Source organism: Antennarius striatus, chromosome 9 (genome assembly GCF_040054535.1).
Source record: "Antennarius striatus isolate MH-2024 chromosome 9, ASM4005453v1, whole genome shotgun sequence".
In the NCBI taxonomy this organism is placed as follows: domain Eukaryota; kingdom Metazoa; phylum Chordata; class Actinopteri; order Lophiiformes; family Antennariidae; genus Antennarius; species Antennarius striatus.
This window is the reverse complement of record NC_090784.1, coordinates 8,936,670-8,959,086: the sequence shown is the minus strand read 5'-3', so window position 1 is coordinate 8,959,086 and position 22,417 is coordinate 8,936,670. Positions and strand designations below refer to the sequence as shown.

At 38.3% G+C, this 22,417-nt stretch overlaps 2 protein-coding genes across 6 annotated transcripts in view; one reads left to right on the top strand and one right to left on the bottom strand.

The window, feature by feature from the left end:
- The first annotated feature begins 4,691 nt into the window (after positions 1-4,691).
- entpd3 (ectonucleoside triphosphate diphosphohydrolase 3) lies at positions 4,692-14,542 on the top strand. The gene is made up of 10 exons (XM_068324742.1): positions 4,692-4,857; positions 7,474-7,611; positions 7,873-7,990; positions 8,158-8,317; positions 10,370-10,529; positions 10,649-10,876; positions 11,464-11,727; positions 11,808-11,918; positions 12,167-12,304; positions 12,979-14,542. Exons 2-10 carry the CDS (start codon positions 7,477-7,479, stop codon positions 13,165-13,167), a joined length of 1,503 nt encoding a protein of 500 aa, XP_068180843.1. The 5' UTR covers positions 4,692-4,857; positions 7,474-7,476; the 3' UTR covers positions 13,168-14,542.
- A 256-nt stretch (positions 14,543-14,798) lies between these two features.
- LOC137602135 (RNA-binding motif, single-stranded-interacting protein 3-like) overlaps positions 14,799-22,417 on the bottom strand; it is a 139,245-nt gene continuing 131,626 nt past the window's right edge. For 4 of the 5 annotated variants that reach the window (XM_068324749.1, XM_068324746.1, XM_068324748.1 and 1 more), the window contains exons 12-15: positions 19,027-19,143; positions 18,522-18,608; positions 18,051-18,175; positions 14,799-17,366 (exon numbers count right to left, since the gene is read on the bottom strand). In XM_068324749.1, the coding sequence (XP_068180850.1) occupies positions 17,363-17,366; positions 18,051-18,175; positions 18,522-18,608; positions 19,027-19,143 (333 nt within the window). In that variant the 3' untranslated portion in view covers positions 14,799-17,362. Of the gene's footprint in view, positions 17,367-18,046; positions 18,176-18,521; positions 18,609-19,026; positions 19,144-22,417 lie in introns of those variants that run through there. The other variant, XM_068324745.1, reaches the window with a different exon arrangement.

Genomic DNA, 22,417 nt, shown 5'->3' with positions numbered 1-22,417 from the left:
CGGGTGACTTTATGACCTGTAAGTATTTAATGCTATATATTTATTTTAGAATCCACCAATTTCTACAAATTGTGGCACACTCAACAAAAATAATTTTCCATTATTAGAAAATTTTTTCTACAGAATAAATTCAGCAACAATAACTCCTTGTTCAGAAGAAAAATGTGGTCTCCATTAAAATCAGGACGTCTGTACACTTACTTTATGTACTAGAACTAAAGCAGTTTTTTCATCTGGAGGAGAACATTAGAGGGAAAAAATAGAGATTTTCATCCCTTGGTGCAACAACAATCACATGAAATTCACTCAGTAAAGATCAATGACTTCTTGGCGGACTTGGTAGAACCCGAGGCCCAGTCCCAGGTTTCATTCAGGAAAAAGTGTGGGGGGGGGTGGACGCATACTGGAGCTCATGTGTCCAAAGTGGAGGGAAAACACTACACAGACATCGTCAAAGAACCGGCAGACCAGATTGTTCTCCGTGATGTGAGTCTTCAGTATGTGTGACAGCTTCCCAGCACGGGGTTACTGCTAGACATGGGGTTCACAAAGTTAGGAAAGATAAGGTGAGTTATGAATTGTTTAACCTTGAACTGGGAAACCTTTCTGTGAGTTTAACTACTACCATGGAGGCCATGTCAACTTTGACCTTCACTATCTGTTCCAGTTGTTTTTTCCACCTTTGGTTCTTTTAAACCTTCTCCCTGATGACCCAGTGAGTTGGAATTCCAACACATATCACTACTGCCCTCCTCTGTTCTTTGTCCATCACTGGTGAGTTAGTCTTTGTTACAGCATTTAGTAATTTTTTCTTAAATCCAGCACTTCCTCTATCTGACAGTGATACAAACATCACAGGGGCTTATCCCTCTGTTTGATAATCTTCCTCCTTTACTCACCAGGTTTCTCCTGCATGAGGCATTCAATTAGCAGTTTATTATGTGGGGCCATCTTCTTAATATACTCTAGCATTTTTTAAGTTTCGTCCTGGACTATGGCTCACTAGCTCTCAGCTTCCATCTTTCCATTAAATGAACACCCTCAGGATGCTGAACTTAGTGAGGAGCTTTCTTGTCTTGATATCTGTGGCTGTTTACTGCTCAGTTGCCCAGTTTATGATCTCAACAAAGTATCTGATGACTGGCAGGGCATGATGATGGCTCTGAACTTCTATTTACCTTTCAGAACCTTACTCACTGGAGGTATTTAGATGTTATTGACTTCCGTATGGACTTATGTTTTCTAGTAGTATGTGGGATCAAATTGCACTTCTAGTTGTCTTTGATGTCTCAGATGCTGCCCTCTATATTTTTACCCCTGAAATCTGCACAGAACAGCAGTGGTGACACTAGATATCCTTGATATATTTTGCAAACTTATACTCAAGTATGCCTGTAAATTTGTATTCCACAGTCCCATTGAGTTCTTGATAGAGGCTGTTAGTGTCCTGTTGATATAGTACAGTTCCAAAAATTACAGCATCCATGTATGTAGCACTGAATCATGGGCTTTCTTGTAGTCAGTCCAGACGGTGCATAAATATGTCTGTCTCGTCATAGTCTTGTTGGACTCCTCTACTACAGCAAGATCATCACGAACAGTAGTTAAAGACAGTAATTCTGAGGTGGAGCAACAATCAGCCACCTGCTCAGCATAGATGTCAGTATGAAATACAAAAATAAACACCAATGAAAATGATGATTGGAAACCACCTTTTCCACAGAGAAGATGAACGTGGTAAACTGTGACAGTGTGTGAAACATTACAGATGTGTATCTTGAGATTGTTGTATAGATTACTGATTAGTTTTTCAATCCACTTTATTTCTAAAGCACCATTGTGCTGTAAAAATGAAGTGGATTGCTGCACAGTCAATAACTAAAAAAACACAACAGACGCACTGTAAAACAATCAACATAATGCGATTAAATAAAATATAAAATAAAAATTCAAATCAACACTCTAGAGTCTAGACGGTGTCAAACGGAGGGGAAAGAGGTGGGTTTTAATAAGAGATTTAAAATGAGACAGTGAAGAAGCCTGCCTGATAGTTTAGGAGCTGTTACAGAAAATGCACGTTCTTCAGCCCGACTTTAGGCTGTGTGAGGAGCAGCTGGTCAGCTGCCCTGAGGGAGTGGCTGGGAGTGTATGGGTGAAGTTGCTCAGAGGGGTAGGGTGAAGCGAGGCCATCTAAGGCTTTAAAAGCAAATAAAAGGATTTAAAAATGAATCCTAACATGTATGGGCAACCAGTGCAGTGATGCTAAAATCTGTGAGATGTGCTCGTACTTTCTCGTTCCTGCTAAAAGACTTACGCTGCATTCTGAACCAGCTGAAGGCGGGCTATGGAGGACCCACTAACCATTACATAAAGTCTGTTACAGTAATCCAGTCGAGTGGTCACAAAGGCACGGATTACTGTCTCAAAATGTTTTTGTGACAGTAATTTTTGACATAAGGCTATACAAATTATTGCAGCCTATTTATCAGTGAAATAGATGAGAAGACTTCGACAGATCTGCTTCAGGCTCAGTAGGAGTAGGAGTCACAGACAAACTCAGGGTTTGTTAATGAGAATCTACCAGTAAGCAGATTAGGCTCATGGTGAAACCATGTGAGAGTTTAATTTAACTAATTTTGTTCCAGGTATTGGAAAACCTAATGTTTCCCATTGTCTGACTACTTTGATCATGTATGTCATCACACTGGGATCTGTAGTGTCAGATTAGAGGTCTTTTATTAAAACTATATTTATGGGTCTTTAACCTTGCTGTTACTCATCTAATCACTTTGTCACTGTGCTTGACATGATATTGCACAATAATTAAAGCAAAAGAGTAGTTGTGAGCACTGTACGTCAGCCCTTCTATTACCCCTAATCTTGCCTTTTGTTTATCATTATCTTTGTGAAGTAGTTTTGCTGGGGTCTGCTGGTTTAATTGTTGGTCTGTCTGATATTAAAGAAAACTAGATGACAGATTTTCATGACGCTTGATGGGAAGGTTTGGCATGTGACAGGAAGAAACTATAACAGATGAACAGATAATGAAGCAGATCTTTTTTTCTTATTCAGCAATTCTTGGTGTTTGGGCTTCACATTCATTCATTCATTCATTTATTCATCTTCCTACCTGCTTCATCTGCTTGCGTGGGTCGTGGGGGGCTGGAGCCTATCCCAGCTGGCATAGGGCGTGTGGTGGGGACAAACTCCAGTGCACTGCGGAGCTACACAGAGACATACAAACACGCATGTTGTGGCAAGTCAAAGTGAATTAAATGTCTGATTCAGTGCTCATCAAATGAGAAATAAAGTATTTTTAGCTACCTACAGTGAGACCTGATACCCACTTTCTGAATGAAAGAGAAGACAAGGTGCTACACATTAGATTTTCATTGAGAGAGGAAATAGATGAAAGGCAGCAAGTTCCCGTTTAACCTGACATGTTCAATCCTCTTGGAGATATATTATATACTTATCCAACAGTGATATTACCATGATTATCCACTAATCTCTCGCAAACAGGTCTGTTCACTTTGGAGAGCAAGGCAGCAAGTCTTCAACTTCACAGCAATAGTTACTCTGCTTCGATGTCAACGATTTCACGAAAAGTTTAGCGCATGTTTTTGGAGATGGTAGGAAGTTGGAGAACCCGGAGAGAACCCACGCAGACACGGGGAGAACATACAAACCCCGCACAGAGCAGGATTTGAACCCGGAACGGTGCTGCAGAAATTCATTCATTCTTTCATCCATCCATCCATCCATCCATCCGTCCATCCATCCATCCATCGATCCATCGATCCATCCATCCATCCATCCATTCATTCATCGTTCATTCATTCATTCATTCATTCATTCATACAGCTGTTCTCAGCTGGGTGGGAGGCGAGGTTTACCCTGGAAAAGCCACCAGTTCATCACAGTGCACATGAAAAACAAAATCACATTGGCAATTTAGAGTAACAAATTCACCTACTTTTCTGTGGTGGGAGGAAGTTTGAGAACTCATGCAGACACAGGATGGACATTCAAACCACACAGAAAAGAATGTGTGTGCAGAAAGAGCAAAACCCACTGCAACACAATTTAGATTTTGTTCTTAGTTTATATTGTATCAGAAAGGTTTGAATGTATTTTGCAATTGTTGTCTACATATGTTGGTGAAACCGAATGGTGTTGTTTTGTCTATTGTTCTGGTAGGCTGGTGTACACAGGTTCACAATAGTATGCTCTGAGCTCTTCACTGTCTGCCTCAGAAGAAAAAAAACATCATTACAGAAATGTTCCAATCATTGTGCTTCCTTGCACATATAAATGCTTCAGTTTTCATGGTGAGAACTAGAGTACACCACCAAAGAGGGGAACGTGCAGGTCTCAACACATCCTTGATCTTCGTTACAAGTCTATATTGTTAGCTTGTCATTGTCCATTGCCCTTCAGTTCAACCTCTCCCATAAGAACTGGGTTTGTTACAACCAATGTTGAAGACACTTAGTTCCACTGCACTTTAACTTGTATTTGGTATACATGTGCTTAATCTTTCGACTTGAGCAGGGAGCAGCCTTGTGTCATTCACTGGCTTCACTTCCTGCACCAGCTGCTCAGTTTCAATGGTGTGATGGGAGTGGTGAAAAAAGGAGTTTACGTTACTCTTCCACACTCTCTCACTCAGTCCTTGTTGAGTCGGGGTACACTACTCTCACAGCTCTCATTAGATCTCTCCCACTCACAGCACACTCTCTTGTTCTGTCTCTTCCTCTACTTTTTCTGCTCTTGCTTCCTGCTACATTTTTAATCCCTTCTTCAGAGCCATTTTACACCCGCTCTCGACTAGGATCTACATTTCTGCTCTTCAAGGTAAGAAAAAAATATACCTCCTATTTTTCACATCCACTTAGGAAAATTTCTTGATATTGATTGGATATTGAATAATGTGTGTTTTAAAGGTTGAAGTTTAAATGCAAACTAAATAAGACTTTAAAATTCATGTTGTTAAGTTATAATAGAGGATGTTTTATTTAAATTTGATGACAAAAGTATGTATAGTAGTTTTAAAATCAACTATGCATACACCCCTGGTACATATTTGAACAATCTGCTTTCTGTGTAAATTTCAGCTATAAAACTGGACTTTTTGTTTAACACACCATTCTACTGTTTATCTAAATGTAAAAACTATATGTGTGTGTGCAAGCACATGTAAATCTACTCTGTTGATTTTTTCTGTTTCTCGTGCAAACAGTGTCCATGTGCTTTTGCTTGGAGAACATCTGGAGCATAGATACAAAGAGAAATATCTATGAAATTGTAATACGGAATATCAACCCTGTCCCACGTGTGTGACAGCAGAAAAGAGATGGCCACATCTGTCAGAGGCATGAGGCATGCTGCCTGTAATGTCTCCAGGTTATAATTTCAACGTGCCTGACAGGCTTTGAGTGGCTTGTTTTCACAGACATTGCTTTGGTAATTCTATAGTAACTGACTGTTTGGTGTTCTTACAGTCTGCTGACAACAGTCCTATGTGTATTTTTTGGATTAAACAGATTAAACGGAATTGCAAACAAATGGAAACACAAGAAATATATGAGAGAGAGGAGGAATGACACTTGTGGTGGAGCTTTAACAATTGTTTCATTATAAGAGTTAAGTTTGAGACAGAATGCAGGGTTGTAATGATAATGTCACCATAATGTCACAGTGCATTCCTGAAAAGATATAGTGTGGCTGCCTGTGAAAGGTAGGTCCAATTACAATCCATTGGCATATTATTTTAACAAATTAACTTCATGACTCTACCCGGGCGATCATGCTATTTTCCTTCTCTTTCAGTTCCTGTTATATCTTAGCTACATTCAAGTAGTATTTTAAAGGCATTATAATCATCATACTGCACAGGCTAATGAAACAACTCAATCGGTCTTTCAAACTCAAGAAGTCTTGAAGACATAGAAGACTATTTTTGAGTTTTTTGACTATTTAATCATTTGAAGAACACCGGCTGTGGCCACAAAAAGGGAAAACATTGCACATATTGCAAGATATCTTGACTGGTCAGCTATCAGTTTTCCTTTTGTTTCATGAAATCATGAAGCGCTATGCATGTTATTGCACCAGACCTAAGGGATCATTTTTAATGAGCCAGTAAAATCCTGAAATCATCTGTTTCTTCACTTTGAGCTGTTCATCAAAGCAAAACTGAAATATATGGGAATGCTTGTTTTAAACAGCATTGACATTCCAAACTGCTGCAACAGCCTTTCAGAAGCCAGACGATAACACTAAAACCGAACCACTCAGGCTGTCTCCACTGTAGAGTTTTATCATTCTGTTTGCTGTATTTTATTTTTTTTAATGTATCTATGATTATTCTTACTTTTTTAAATTACTTATAATGCATAGTCATCATTAGTCTCTTTTTATTGGAATCTTTTATTACGTATGTTCTTATTATCTTAACCACAAATCTTTTTTTGTTGATGTTGTAGTCTTTAAATGGTGTGCTTTAGTCTTTAAACCACGTTTAACATCTGCTGCTTCATCCATCGCTTGTAAAGCACTGTGAATGCTATGTAAATATAGAAAAGGGTGTTTTATATATTAAGTTGGATTGATTGATTATAAGAAACTGGACTGAATAAATAAAGCATGAATAGCCTGCCGAAAAAGAACAAAACAAACCAGAAAATTTAGACAAAATATCAAATGGTGACCAGATTGTGTTTCTGCATGACTTCATGGGATGTCAGATTATGCTGTAATGAAAACAGTCTTGATTGGAAGTATTTCCATACATAGATCTTCTTCCAATAATACACAAAATGTTAAACATGAAACACCGTTGCCTGTGACAGAGTAAACAAATGAAACTCAAACAGAACAGTTTTTTGAAGAAAAAAAAAGCAAAAACAAAGGTTTTTCCTTTGAAGCTCTTGTTTCTCTTTAATGAAGATATCTAGAAAATTTAGCTGTTTCCTTGTTTAATGGCTTCATGCAATATGACGCATGGCACCAATTTTCCATTGCTGTAATTTGACCCTACACCTTTAAAACATTTCCTCGGGGCTTGAACACATTCTGTCCATCAGTACTTAAAAATAGGTGGACGCATAGTGGATCAATACACGCACGTCAGCATGTTTACAGCCAGTTGCATATGCACTTCAAGTTATTATGAACACCATGACCAAAACATTAACTAATTGCGTTTTATGAGACCGATGCTTATCTAATAGAAAAAAATATTTAACCCACTTTCCTTTAGATTTGGTTCTGTTAGTTAAAATAGGAGGTCTTGCTTAATCTATCAATACTTTCAAAGGTGCCATTCGCTTTTTTTCCAGTTTAGAGTGAATGAAGTGTGCTGTTATTGCTAAGTATGGTTTTTTTTCAGCCTCTCCACAAGACATCACTTTAAGAGGTAAAATGCTTTTAGTGAAAACAACATTTTTTTTTGACCTACCTTGCCAACAGGAAATGGCCCCTAAACGGCAAATGGGCTACAAGTGTCGCATAGCAGGAGTGGTGTTTCTCCTTTTGGGCAGCATTGCTGCCCTTGTTGCTGTTGCAGTCATTCAGGACAAATGGAGTTTGAAGGAGTACAGCTCAGAGGTGAGGAAATACAGACGCAAATGGCACTTGTGGGAAATGCTATGTGGCTGCAGACATGCAGCCTCTCACAGTTTCTAACAGACCTGGAAACTCAAACAGCGAGGCACACAGGCACATGTTTCAGCTCTGTCTCGCCATGATAAGGGAATGTGATAAGGGTACAGATGTTGTGGTTATGGGGGTTCAGACTCATGTAGCATGCTTTTCTAACTGGGTGCTTGGGTCAGGACTGCTTGACATTAGTCTCTTCTCTCCTTACAGTATGGTATAGTAATAGATGCAGGTTCATCTCGCTCCACTGTGTATGTGTATGACTGGCCAGGGGAGAAGGAGAACGAAACAGGAGTGGTGACTGAGCTTATGAACTGCAAAGTTGCTGGTGAGTCATTGCACCTAAAATAAGAAAAACACACTGCAGCTTTTACATCTGGTTGTGCATATTTTACTAGAACTGATTTTGGTAACCAGAAATATCACAACAAATGAAAGAAAAATCCAGGAGCTGATTGAACTGTAGTGGAATTTTAGCTTTAAATGTTCCTACAGGTGAAGGCATCTCCACCATGAAAGTTGACCCACAAAAAGATGCAGATTTGTGGCAAGGATTCAAAATCTGCATGGATAAAGTCATCAAAATCATTCCTGCCAAAAAACACAAAGCCACACCACTGTTTCTGGGAGCTACTGCTGGAATGAGACTGCTTGAGTAAGAGAAGGCTCAAATACACTCCAGTCATTTTTTGAAAGGGAGAACCAGAACATCATGCACTGCATAGTTTTCACCAAAGTCACCTGAAAGCACCACCGGTAAAACATGTTTGGACTGCTAGCTGGGGCAGAACTTAGAGCTCTGATGGTTGCAGTTAGGCTAAGAAGTACAAACATAGGTTCTTTGTGAGTCTTACAATATGCTAACTGAGTTTCAGTGACATAGTTACTTAAACCATATTTTGTCGCGGCCAGCTGCAATCACGTTTACCTTAAAGAGTTTGTGTCATTGTTGATTTTCCAAACTATTTTAGACCACCAATGGAAATCAACACTAGTTCTTATTTTTCTCTATTGTAATTTTAACTTTTAGGTCATCATCCATTTGGTCTGTCATAGTGACTGCAGTTCCTCAAATGCATAGACATTGCATAGATATATTAAAAACTTAATTTTACACACAACCGGTCAAGGCGGATGACCGCTCTCCAGAGTCTGAGTTTCTTTCTCAGTGAGGGAATTTGTCCTCGCTGATCACACTTATGCTCGCTCTGGAGGGTTCTGTTGAATTTCTCTGTCTTTAAAAGCGCTTTGAAATGTCTGCTAATGTAATTAAGCGCCCTACAATTAAAAGCTGATTAATTGATTGATTGATTATGCGTCATTTAGAAAATAATTGATTATTGCTAATTAATCATCTTCAAAGACATTGTTGCTTGCAATTTTAGAAGTTACGTACCTCACTGCACAGTCCTGGAAGGCAACATCTTACACAAAGGCTAACATTTTGGTTTTGTGTCACATTCAAATTATATATTATATATATATATATATATATATATATATATATATATATATATATATATATATATATATATATAATATATATAATATTATATATATTATATATATATATATATTATTATATATATATAATATATATATGGCGCATATATATATATATATATGCGCCATATATATATATATATATATATATATATATATATATATATATATATATATATATATATATATATATATATATATATATATATATATATATGGCGCAGTGGTTAGCGCTGCTGCCTCACAACACGGCGGACCCGGGTTCAAGTCCCGCCCTGTGCAGAGTTTGCATGCTCTCCCCGTGTCTGCGTGGGTTCTCTCCGGGTTCTCCGGCTTCCTCCCACCTCCAAAAGCATGCGCTTCAGGTTAATTGGCCAGTCCCAAATTGACCGTAGGAGTGAGTGAGTGTGTGTGTGAATGATTGTTTGTTTCTGTGTGGCTCCGCGGTACACTGGCGTCGTGCCCGGAGTGTCCCCCGCCTCACGCCCTGAGACTACCAGGATAGGCACTGGCTACCCCGCGACCTGCGTTAGCGGATTAAGCGGGTTGGAAAATGGATGAATATATATATATTTATATTTTATGATTTAGTTTCAAATATTTTTTTGTCAACCTGATCATTTTTACACTTAGTTTGAACTACCTACTGTTTTGCATGAGTTCTGTTTGAGTTAAATAAGTTCTCAACTTTCACCTTATGAATTTGACCTCATTTCATGTTAGCACAAGACATTTTTCAAAATTTTGTTTTCTCACATCGACATTGGAAAATGTGAACAAGAAAGAGTTTACCTTAAGCTAATTTACCTCAGCATAAGGAAGTAGGTCTTGTGGTCTAAAGGTAAAGAGATATTCTGCTTGTGAATTCACACTTACAATATTGTAACAGGTCAATTCATTATTCTTTTTATAATAATTTAAACAAATAAGATAAAAAATGTTAGCTAGCAAGCTTTGAAGTGGCTGATGGGCATAGATTTGTATTAACATTGAGTAGAGCCAGGCTGCTGTTGCTGCTCTCTCTTACTGTCAGTCCTTATGTTAACTGCATTTTGTCAAACTTGGTCTATAGTGACCAGAAAAAGTTTTAAAAAATAATCTAAAACTGCTTCAGAATGACAGGGACTACATTCTTTACTGCTGTTGAGTGCTTTTGCTTTCAAACAGATCTCTCATTTTGTCTGCTTCTCTGATTCACCCCAAGGGAGCTGGATAAACAGAGGTCCAATGAAATCATGGCAAGTCTCACTGAATATCTGAGCTCTATGCCTTTTGACTTCCAAAACGCCTCCATCATTAGTGGTCAGGAAGAGGGGCTTTATGGGTGGGTCACTGTCAACTACCTCATGGGAAATTTCCTCGAGGTAAGACATTATTTTGTCTATGTAGGTCAAAGTATGCTCAACCCTTTATACAATAAAAACGGAGTGCTGATTCTCAATTAGGGCTCATCCTATACTCACATGTTCCAATATGTTTGCAGAGAAACCTCTGGAACACATATATACGTCCAGAGGGGGCAGAGACAAGTGGGTCCATGGACCTTGGTGGCGCATCAACTCAGATTGCTTTTGCCATTCAGGATGATCTCATTGGTCCTGACTACATGCATGTCAAGCTGTATGGTTATCCCTACAACGTCTACACACACAGTTTCCTCTGCTATGGCAGGAATGAGGCTGAGAAGAGGATTCTTGAAAGAGTAATCCAGGTATTTGGCTTTTGTTTGCCTTTTAAGCTTGATTGTGTCAAGCCTATACCCGTCACTGAAGGCCTTGGTATTGAAGATCATGGTTCTTATGTTTAAATTTTAAATGTGCGGTACAAGTGGTAATGTGCGCTTTGTCTGCATACATTTGAAGCTCAAAATCCATTAATGCCCTATTGCCTTTGCTAATAGGCAAAGAAGACAAGTCAGAATGCATTAAGTTATTAAGAGTATTGATCCAGTCAGGAATTTTGTCAAGCTAGACTGTGTTATTTCATGTCACTAAACTGCAGATGCATTGAATAATGCCGCACTATGAGGATGTTAGGAATGCATTTGGAACAAGATCTTTAGATGAAGTGTTGATTTTAAATTTTTTAATAATGCTAAAATCTGTATTGATAACATGATTTAAATAGCTGAAGTACGTTACAGTTTCTATGTATATACAGTAGGTGTTGTCCGAATTAGAGGTACTGCCCAGACCTTTGCCTTTTTTGTAATCCCACCATATCTTTCCTTATCCCTTTATTTCCTCTTCATCCTTTTTGCTATCTCCTGATATTTTGTATCTCCACTTATCATTTCAGGAAGCACGCGACCCAAACTACATTATTAATTCCTGCTTCCCAGTAGGATATAATGCCACCATAACAGCCTCATCTGTTTATGACACAGAGTGCACAAAGAAACCCAAAGACTACAAACCAGATCAAGAGTTATTCATTGTGGGAGACGGTGACTCAGACAAGTGTCGTGACATTGTGGAGTCCATATTTGATTTCAAGACTTGCTCTTCACCTCAGTGTTCATTCAATGGGGTCGAACAGCCACCCGTAACAGGAGGTTATATGGTAACATACTTTGCAACTGAAAATGAAGTGAGATGGGACAAAAAAAATCTCTTACTCTTTGTTTTTACTGTTCCTGCCAGGCGTATGCTGGATTCTTCTACGTTGCTAGGGCACTGGGGATAAACGGCACATCGGAGCTTGAACAGTTCAACACTTCAGTCACAAAATTCTGCACCACTCATTGGAAAGTGGTAAGTTCTTCCAATCGGCACAGAGCTACAGGATTCAGACGAGGAGAATAAAAAGTGTGTGGAGGGGGTGAAAAGTAAAAAAATGTAGAAAAGCATATGAATGAATAAAACACAAAGTACAGTTGACTCAGCATTTGACTCACATGTGAAATGTGACACTTTGTTCAAAACTGTTAACAATAAGTTTTATTCTTTTATTTCATTCATCTGAATGTCAGGCTTCAATCTGATTATTCTTTCACTTTCAGCTGAAGGATGAGAAATCATGGGTTGCTGACAGACACCTTAAGGCTTACTGTTTTGCAGCTCACTATATCTTCATTTTGATGACAAAGGGATACAAGTTTGACAAGGAAACCTGGAAAAACATTAACTTCGTCAAAGAGGTTGGTTGACCAAAAAATTACTACACTATGTCTCTTTAGCCGTATACAATTATGTGGGGGGTTACATACAATCATCTGAACATACAATCATCTGAACTCAAGAACCTGAAGCCAGAGAGAAAGGCAGACTATTTATCATTTCTGGGATGCCCCGAGGACATGGGGCGTCTCTCACAATAGAGCTCCCTCAACAGAAGGGAATTCCTTGTCTGAGGCTCGGTCTATCAATCATGAGTCATAAAGTCAGACAGAAGCAGATTGAAAGTCACACATTACAGCTGCAGCATCAAAATGCCACGGTGGTTCCCCCAAGTCTTCATCACAGGAATGCTCCACAGCAACTGAGTACAATGCCAACTTCGCCAACAAGGGAGACAGTGTGCACTCAGTGCCGTTTGGTGCACTGTGGTGGTCTGGTGGTCCTTTCAGATGAAGCCCAAAAATGACACGCTTGGATAATGTATAGGGATGCTCTTGATCTTTATAATGACTCCTGTTTTTGCTCCAGAGCTGTAATGCGGTGACATCATGACATAGCTGTTTCCTGTACTGAAATTCTCCAGACATTCAAAATAATGGATTAGCTAACTAGCAACATGTTCTACTACCAAATTATGACAAAATACTAATGTGAATCTCATCTTCTCTCTTCTTGCTCATATTCCTCCCCTCAGGTTAAGACAACCAGCGTCGGTTGGAGTTTGGGATACATGCTGACTATGTCCAACATGATCCCATCTGAAGTGAAAAAAATCCCCCCTATGTCAGATTCAGTATTTGCTGGCCTTGTATTCTTATTTTCAGCGTTAACCATTGTAACTGTGGTCTTTATTTTCATTGTCCTCATTCGGACCTGCTACTGAGAGAGCAGGCCAGACACAAGGGGAATGATCTACCACTGCAAGGCTTGGGAGTCGCTGTAGTCTTGACAGAAACTCTACAGTAGCATGTTGCAAGACAAAATATAAAATTATTATTATTTTATTTTTATGACGGATAAAATGTTTCTTAAGAGCTTGTCAGAGACTCTTCCTGCTTGTATTCTGTTTAGTGCTTCACAGGTCATGTATAGACACTTCTAAAATATTGTACATTTTGTTTTTCGAGAATTTGTGCCTCAGGGAAACTCACATAGACTCAATTGTTGGATTTTTTTATATTTGCAGACCAATGGGAAAAGGCCGGTAAATGTAAACGTACTTCATGTATTCTTAAGAGGTGATTTTTGTGTATGTATTATCCCTGCGTATCCCACACACTGATTCTCGGACATGAAATATTCACGCACAACATGCTGTTATTGATAATAATAATAATTATAATGAGAAGGAGAATGGGGATGTAATTATGATAATGATTAAGATATTATTAATGTATTTGCAATGGATAAATCTGTTTTACACACTTGATGATAGCACTTTGCTGCGGTGATAATGTAGTTCTTACTATAGCGTTCTATACCAGAAGTACACAACTATATTCCACAATTGCTGAACTTAAACCAGCCTAATAAGTAGGCAGTACTGAATATGCAACGTTGCATTATTTCAGTAGAAATTTTTTTTTGTGACATTCATACAGTAGTCCACTGGCCCCAGAAAAATATTTAGTGCTACAACAGTTCCAGGTGTTTCACATCGTATTTATATGCTCCTTCTTATAATGCTCCATTCCTTTGAAGGTTCTCATTCTATCCATGAATAGCAGAGTACAAAAATACCGTGCTACGGATAAGGCCTGTCAACACTGACAGTGAATACATTACCAGTTGTCTGTGTCATTTAAACATAATACTGCTAATATATTATGACAGATGTCTGATTGTGTCAATATGTCACCTCGGAGGAGAGATTCACTTCAGTCAGCTTAGAAACACATATAGACTTAAAGCATCAATGACAGCATGTTCATTAGAATTTTTCTGCTGATGAGAGAATTAATCCATTACACACATCTTAACAATCAAATTAAAACCTTTAGTCATTATTACGGGTATTATTTTAGAGTCCTCATTATTGCTAAATTTCTTTTCTCAAGATGAGGGCATTGCGCAATATCCAGTGCTTGTCACAGAGATAGACAACATCCATTCTGACAGAAAACAGCATGAAATACAGGGTTTTTTTTCTTTTCATTGGAAGGAATGATGCATGATTCTCATGTTATGCACTAAAGTACTGTTGCCTTTCTGGTGATGTGCCACTCTGAGTTGGATACATAATAAACCTGTGTACTAACTGTGTGCTTTGTGGCTGTAATATAACTTTCAGGTGTCAAAAGCGCAGGCAATTAATGACTAATTCATTGTCACTCTTTCTACAAGTCAAGTTAAATAAAATGAAAATAAAGCACATCTGCACCCGATCAAGTCTAAAGATGTCTGGAATGTGACTAGTATGATTGAAACAAAGACATCTCTCTGATGGCACATCAAGATTCGTATTTGGCATCATATTACCCTCTAGTGGTGCTGCAGATGAGATAAATATACAATGAATCAGATTTTTTTAAATTTTTTTTTTATTTAAAGATTTATCTAAAAAGAAAAGAAAAAGATAAAGAGACTTTTGAAACTACAGCAATATCCACTGGATCTACAGACACTCTCAGAATCACAATTTCAAAGACATGGGACGCATGTGACCAAGCAAATAAAAAAATAGCATCATCAGTTATTTCTGTTGCATCTTCTTTTACACACCTGTACAAAAAGATCTCATAAATATTCTTTTGTTTTCACTTTCTCTACTTTCTATTTCCTTTCAATAAGTTACTGTCTAGAGGTCATATCTGCTTGGTTTTGGTTGAGCCGTGTTCGTTTTCCATGTGTCCTTCAGTTGCTCTCGTTTCATTTGTTTCGTTTCCTTGGCAGACTGTTAGGTCCTATCGAAAGGGTTTCAAGGGTTTGATCTCAGGTGAAGTGTAAGACAGTTCAAATAAAACCCACAGAGAATTTTCTTTTCTCTTGATCTCAACTGATGCTCTTTCACTACAAGTAATGGTGATTATTATTTTCAAATTTTAGCTGCAAACACAGCTGTGTCTTATTGTGTCTTATTGGGCTGTAGCCTGAAACATGTCTATGCTCTCACTTGCAAAGACACACAAGACTTGCAGGATGTTCTCTCCAACTTAGTCAGAGATTAACAATTAACTTGACCCTTTTGAGCTTTTAAAATGGTAGCTGTTTATAACTGTCCTTCTGTATGTGCACTTCGTCCGCATCCACCCAAAATAAAAACAACTTATATTCTCAATAAAAAAAAAGTCCTTAGCAGCTCACACATCATAATAAATTTTCAAAAGAAATGGCAAAAAATGCAGCGCATAAAAAAAGAAAACAAATAGATATCTCCTTTTAGAATATACATTAACTAAAATCATTTCATACAGAAAATGCCCTTTGTTCCTACAGATATCACCGACCTGCTTACATTTTAAATGGCTTGTGTTTGGCAAGACAGCAGCGTGAAACATTTTGTTCAAACCATGAACTTCAAAATAAATATAATTTGGAACACTTTATCTGGTTTTCATAATGATCTCCAGTATTTCAGTGTGTGTATTTTTGATTTTTTAATGTGGCTTCAGAGTGCTGCTGAGTGGACACACAAACTTACAGACCAATATTCCACAGGACATTCTGCTTCTCACCTCTTTACCCTTTCATACTACAGTTTATTCCCAGTGATATACCCAGATCCTTTGCTTTACTTCCACTGGTCTCTTGACAGATGTTACAGTGCCACAACAGACCATCATCATGTATGACCATGTGACAATCTAAAAATCTCAGAGCACACTCTTCTGGTTGAGGCATCCATGTTAAGAACTACTGAATGTTCTCAGTCAATGACAAAATTGTCACTGAACAACAGCATGGCAAATTAATTAAACAGCATCATGTGGAAAAAAAATCAAGAAAAAAAGCAACAAAATACAGATTTTTTTTCCTACCTAGTTTCTTCATCTTTGGTATAAAATAGCCTCCTATCTGGGCTGCTTTCATTCAACAGTTAAGAAAGACTCAAGAACCTGTGAACAGTTTTACTAAAACTATTGCTTTTTGCACAATTAAAAAAAAACAACTTTTTATGATGCATTTTGTTTAAGTCGTAAATGTTCCCCTTTTTTAATATTTAGCATTGAGACAAGCAAAGCAGGCAATGTAAAAACGTTTTTGGACGGTAAAAATATTAAGTAAAAAAACAAGTGTGATGCAGAAACAAAAACGTTTACCCATGACTAAACTTAACTGCATTATACAGGAAGCAGTGGACTAACCCTTTTCAGAAGTCACTTTACGTCTTTTCCTACCAACTAACACCTGCTGCACTGCACAACACAATGTGTCATCATTTCATTATCATCTTACAAATGCAAATTGATCAATGAATCCTGTACACATAGCTTTGTAGAATTCATCTAAAAGACTCTCCAAGGAAGTCTTTTTTTTGATGATAATCCAACATGATGGATAAATCTATTTCCAAAGTTTGAGAAAATTAAGGCAATAAAGATTTCTGAAAACATCAACATTCTAGAAAACTACTCAAATAATAAAAAGAATGAAAATAATGTAGCTTAATATCAAAGGAAGACAATATCTTTTTTTCTAGACTTTGCTTCCTTCTTTTTTTTTTATAAAAAATTCTGAAAATCTACCTGCACATTCAAATGTTTTTTTTTCTGTACAGCTTGTTGGTTGAGTTTAGATTTCAGTCTTTTCACTTTTTCCTTTGGAGGCGAAGGTCCAGTCTCACAGTGAGAAATGATAAACTCAACTTTGCCGACTCAGTGTCCTCAAGTTCAGAAAACTGCCAAAGCTTCTTTCCTCCGTTGTTTACTTGGTTGATCCAGGTACGTAATAAATCTTTTGTTTTTTTTCTTCATTTTGTCATTTACTTGGTGCCTGTGCACACTGGAAGCATTCTTCACCTGATGTTGCCCATGTCACCTTGTTTTTTTTGTCCCAGTTTCATTTGATTCTCTCGGTGTCTCCAGTGTCTCAGTGCAGTCCTTCTAAAGGCAATACAGCGATAACTCCCACCAATCTTGTTATCTATAAAGGAGTTAAAAAACAAGGTAGTGAAAAAAGGGTGACTCAGGAAACTGCTGACAATAATGCTGTTTTTGAAGTTGACAAAACATCCTATGCCCAACTGTGTTTAAAAGAACCTAACAGTGTTTTTTTCTTGAAGGCAGAAAAACAAGTTGACTAAAAACCTGGAGGAAAATAAGAATAGGCCAGGAGTGTTTTGAAAGCAATGGTTGCAAAACATTGGATAACACACTAACACAGTTTAAGAGCACCTTTTCTCATCATGCTATCTAAAAGATACAGAGAACTTGGAGAAATCTGTAGGCATAAAGGGCAAGGATAAAAACTGCTGAAACCACCATGATTCTATGAAGCCTCTTTAACAGCGGCTCAGCACATCGTCAAGTATCAGTTAAGCCTCTATGATGCACAACCCACGAATTAACAACATCCTGAAACACTCACTTTGAACCCTAGCTCATCTGACATTTAATGATACAAAGTGTAATATGTCTACATTTTGAGGATGTTTTTTTTTTCTTTGGAGAAAATTATTATTATTATACTCTTTTTCAGGGACATCCCTCTTTATTCCAGAAACTTAAATAGTCCAGGTCTGAGATTGAAAGATGCTACTCAGGAGCGATGCAGAGCGATGCTGATTATCAGCTCCACTGTGGACAGACATCGATTTAAAACACTCACTTAGACTGCTGGTAAGAGTAGACTGTGGAATGATCTCCTGTATTCTCCAGGGGTAAAGGCTGCTGCCCGCTGGCATCCTGTGCAGAAGGGGCAGCTGTCTGTGGAGATGGGTCTGTCACCACACCCTACCAACAGAGACAAGTTTAAAAAAAAAAAAACAAGCCAGACGGTCTCATTTTAACCTCTGAACCCCACACAAGACAGGATTTCTAAGGAATGTGTTACAGTACTTTCATGTCATCCATATGGGTTTTGTAGCGATAAAAAACAAACCCTGATATTATTTATAATAAAATTATGAAGGTTTCGTTTAGTTCAGAGTACCTTTTTTAAATCACAGCCTTGTTTTCACAATGAAAGTTAATATCCAAGCCAAGTCTGCACTGCGAATCTAATGCTGGCTTCTAACTAAAGCACATATCAGGAGTAAACACGTAAAAAGCTCTATGAACAGCTCCTTTTTGTCCTTACTTCCACTGTGATGGCAGAGGCAGGCACTGCAGTGTACTGGGGAATGTAGGTTCCTTGCATAGGAGCAGCTGCTGCAGCAGGCATGTACTGCAGAGACCACACAGGCAGTGTCATAATAACTGAACACAAATACACATTCCACTATGTCTAAATTGAATGTAGTGTGTGACATTGCGCGGGACATGTTAAAGTACTATATATTACATAGTAGTTTGGTCCTACGGTCAATGCAATTTAGGTGTGTTGCAAACTATTTACAAGACTTGTATTATAAGAAATTAAGTACTGTGCTGAATATTTACAAAGTCAGTGAATCATGTTATGAAATTTTTTTAAAGGTTGGATCTGATTTAAAGGACAACGTGAGATGCTGATGGGGTGTGTTAATAAATAATGTTGTGTACTCGCCAAACCAGCTTAACTTCAGGTGGCGTGGCAGAGCACACACACACACACACACACACACACACACACACATGAAGAGGAGGTACAGGCTGAGACTCACTGTGCCTGTGGCGCCCAGAGACAGGTGATTCATCTGTTGGGTGAGAGGAGTCATTACACTGGAGGGGTGAAGAGACAAACTGGGTTCTATGGCTGCGGTCGGGGTGATCACAGCACCCTGAGGCAGGAAGAAAGCACACACGCACACACACGCACGCACGCACGCACGCACGCACGCACACACACACACACACACACACACACACACACACACACACACACACACAACGACAGGCCCGGTTATAGACATCATGGTACAAGATTAAAAAAACAAAACAACCATTTTACACCTGGAGATATAAACTATCACATAAAAGGAATGAATTTTAGCAGCAGGTGGAAAAGGAATGAAGGAATGATGGTGGAGAATTAGTGAAGTTGGAGAAATGTTCAGATGACGGATGAAGGAATGAACTTAACCTAGACTAAGTTGGAGCACAGAGTAAAGGAAGGCTTTGACAGAGAACCTACCAAAAAGTAAGTCTCAATATAAGTTACTTGATTTATGGGTGAGGCATGATGGAATAAAGGGGTGTCGCTGTTACAGGGAGAGCCTTAGGCATTTTAGCAGGAGTTACACTATATGTCTCATCTCTCTGAATGATAAAAAAGAAGCATTTGTAATCACTCTAGCTGAAGCTAGAGATTAGAAACAAGAAGAAGTAATTTTTGTAAGAAAAACTATCGATTTTGCAGACATTCATATGATACATATAGTCAGGCACAGTAGTCTAAATTATTATAATGCATTCACTTGTGAGGTTTACTATTGCTGAGGAAGAATTCCTCTGCTATTTAGCCACTATTTATTTTTCAGATTGATAATTACAGAAACCCTTATAATATAGAGGCTCAGAAAGAAATTTCCACTGTAATATAGTTACAATGAAAATATATTGTACTCAATGGATCAATATCAATATTTCAATATTTTCATTTTGTGCTAATAAGAGTTAATAATATGCTAACAAAACAAAGCAGAACAGTTTAATGAGTACAAATACACAGACTGTGCACAGCTACACACACACACACACGCACACACGCATGCACGCACACACACTCACACACACACACACACACACACACACGCACACACACACACACACACACACACACACACACACACACACACACACACACACACACGCATAAATATATCAACCCACAAACCGACATAAAGTACAGAGATAAACCCAGGCTTTTATCCATCTATATAATACATGCTCTAATTTAATGATTTCTCTTCCTCCCTGTCTTTTTACTGAAGCCTCATCCAGCTTCACAGCAGGTTTCCATTCAGAGAAAAAGTTGAATAAAGCGGAATGAAACCTGTGATGACTAGGTGTCTGCTCCACCTCGCAGCAGTACAAACGTTAACCCTGCTGTCTTTGTGCGTGTTTGCATATGGATGCCACACATTCGCCGGTGTGTGATGAATATGTCAGACTTTTTTTTTTGCAGGTGTAAATGATAAGTCCGCTGCAAAAAAAAAGACAATTATCCTTTCTTTGACACCAGGGGAGAGAAAGTACACTTCCACTTTAAAGTTACGCTTTTGCTCCTACACTTCGTCCTCTTTTCCTGCTGTCATTTTTCCTGTAAGGAAGTGAAGCTGACTAGCCGAATGCTGCAGGCACCTTGACGCATTAAATGCACAGAAACAGTGTTAATGACATCCTTAATTGAGAAACCCTCTAACTGCTGCTAGTATGACATGTGAGCATGCAAGTGACGTGATATGGTGTTGTTTGCCCTTTGTCATGCGGCGTTGTGCCGTTTCTGCCTCATCATATAATATTAAGCCAATAAATATGTCTTATATTATAGATTACATTATAGATTATAGATTATATTACCAAATCAAACATGTGAATAAAATCGATGACTTCTTCCATCACAGTTTAACATGGTATTGGAATGTACCCCCTCCACCCCCCACCCCCATAAGCCCTCACCATGTATTTCTTGCTATGAATTGTAATTCATTCATTTCCTGTAGAGGGATTTGTGAGTAATTATGCAGAATGACATCCTCTCACTAATTAAAACATACAGACAGGGAGTTCAAGTATTCTGGACATTCCATCAAGCCTCAGGAAACACAGGCTTAAGGCACTTCATTGTGTTTATAAGTGTAACAATACATTTCACAGAGCATTCATTTGTTTTTATGTCTTTGTCGTGTGTAAATAAAGTTGTGTGAATGCATGCATGTGCATCTCTTTATTCAAAAAGTACAATAACAGCACTGAGTACAGTTTTAATTACTCTCATCATAACCTTTTGATAATCATCACTAGACTATAATGTGTGTCTGTAATTTGTAATGTGTATCTGTATAATGTATTTGATTTGCACACAAATTCCTCAATTAAATACAACCGAAAAGAAAAAAAATTACAAGCAGAACTATTTACCGAGAGACTTGCAGGCTCATGTACACCAACCTACAGTAAATGTGTCAACGAATTCACACCATTAATCAAAGTTACCAATTATAAGCACTAGATCAGTAGAGAGACAGGGTTCCCGACCACAGGAACAGAAGTAAGCCGCTCTGTCTCTCACAATCTCCCTCCCCTCTCCAGCTTAATTTGCCAAGCTCTCCAGTTTCCAGGAAGTACAAAGACTAGCCTTCACCTTTGTTGTCTAACAGGGAGTTTGACTACACACAGACAAGGCTTGGGAACGGGTACACATTGTCGGAACATGCTTTTGCAGCAGCTGTTTTCTTTGTTCTCGATTTATTAGTTGCAAATCCTTAATTCCTCTCCTTTTCTGCACCCGCCTCTTACCTCTGTCCTCTTTCTTTCAAACATAGACAGTTGCCATGTTATTCACTCTATTTATATCCTGCCATCCTCTCCCAACTCTTACAAAGTTAAAGGAACAGGAAAGTTGAAATGAACCTGGGGTATTACTCAAAGTACATAATTAAACAAATGTTTAGGTGGCATAATTAATTTTTATGAACAATGGGGACCTTGGACAAACAAAATATATAAGTTATGATGTGCTCCTTCACAGCGGAAGTGACGCAATCGTAGACATCGGGGTGAATCCGTATCAGCGCCATTATATAAATATACAGCTAGTAACAACATAACAAGCTAACATTTTCACATTTATTTATCATGAAACCATCTGAAATCGAATGTATCGCTTCATTGATCGTATTGTGCTGTAAATGGCTGCCCTGATTGATGAAGCGACCGTTGTCGCTGATGACACTTGACCCCATGTGACGGTGCTACTGCAGCGCAGATTTCAAGGTTTCCTGACACCACGGATGATGCCAGACATCTGGAAATGTTTTTCTTTTTCATAATGCTAAACAAAATATATTTACTTTAAAATGAGTTTACTGTCCCTTTAAATCAAGTGGTATG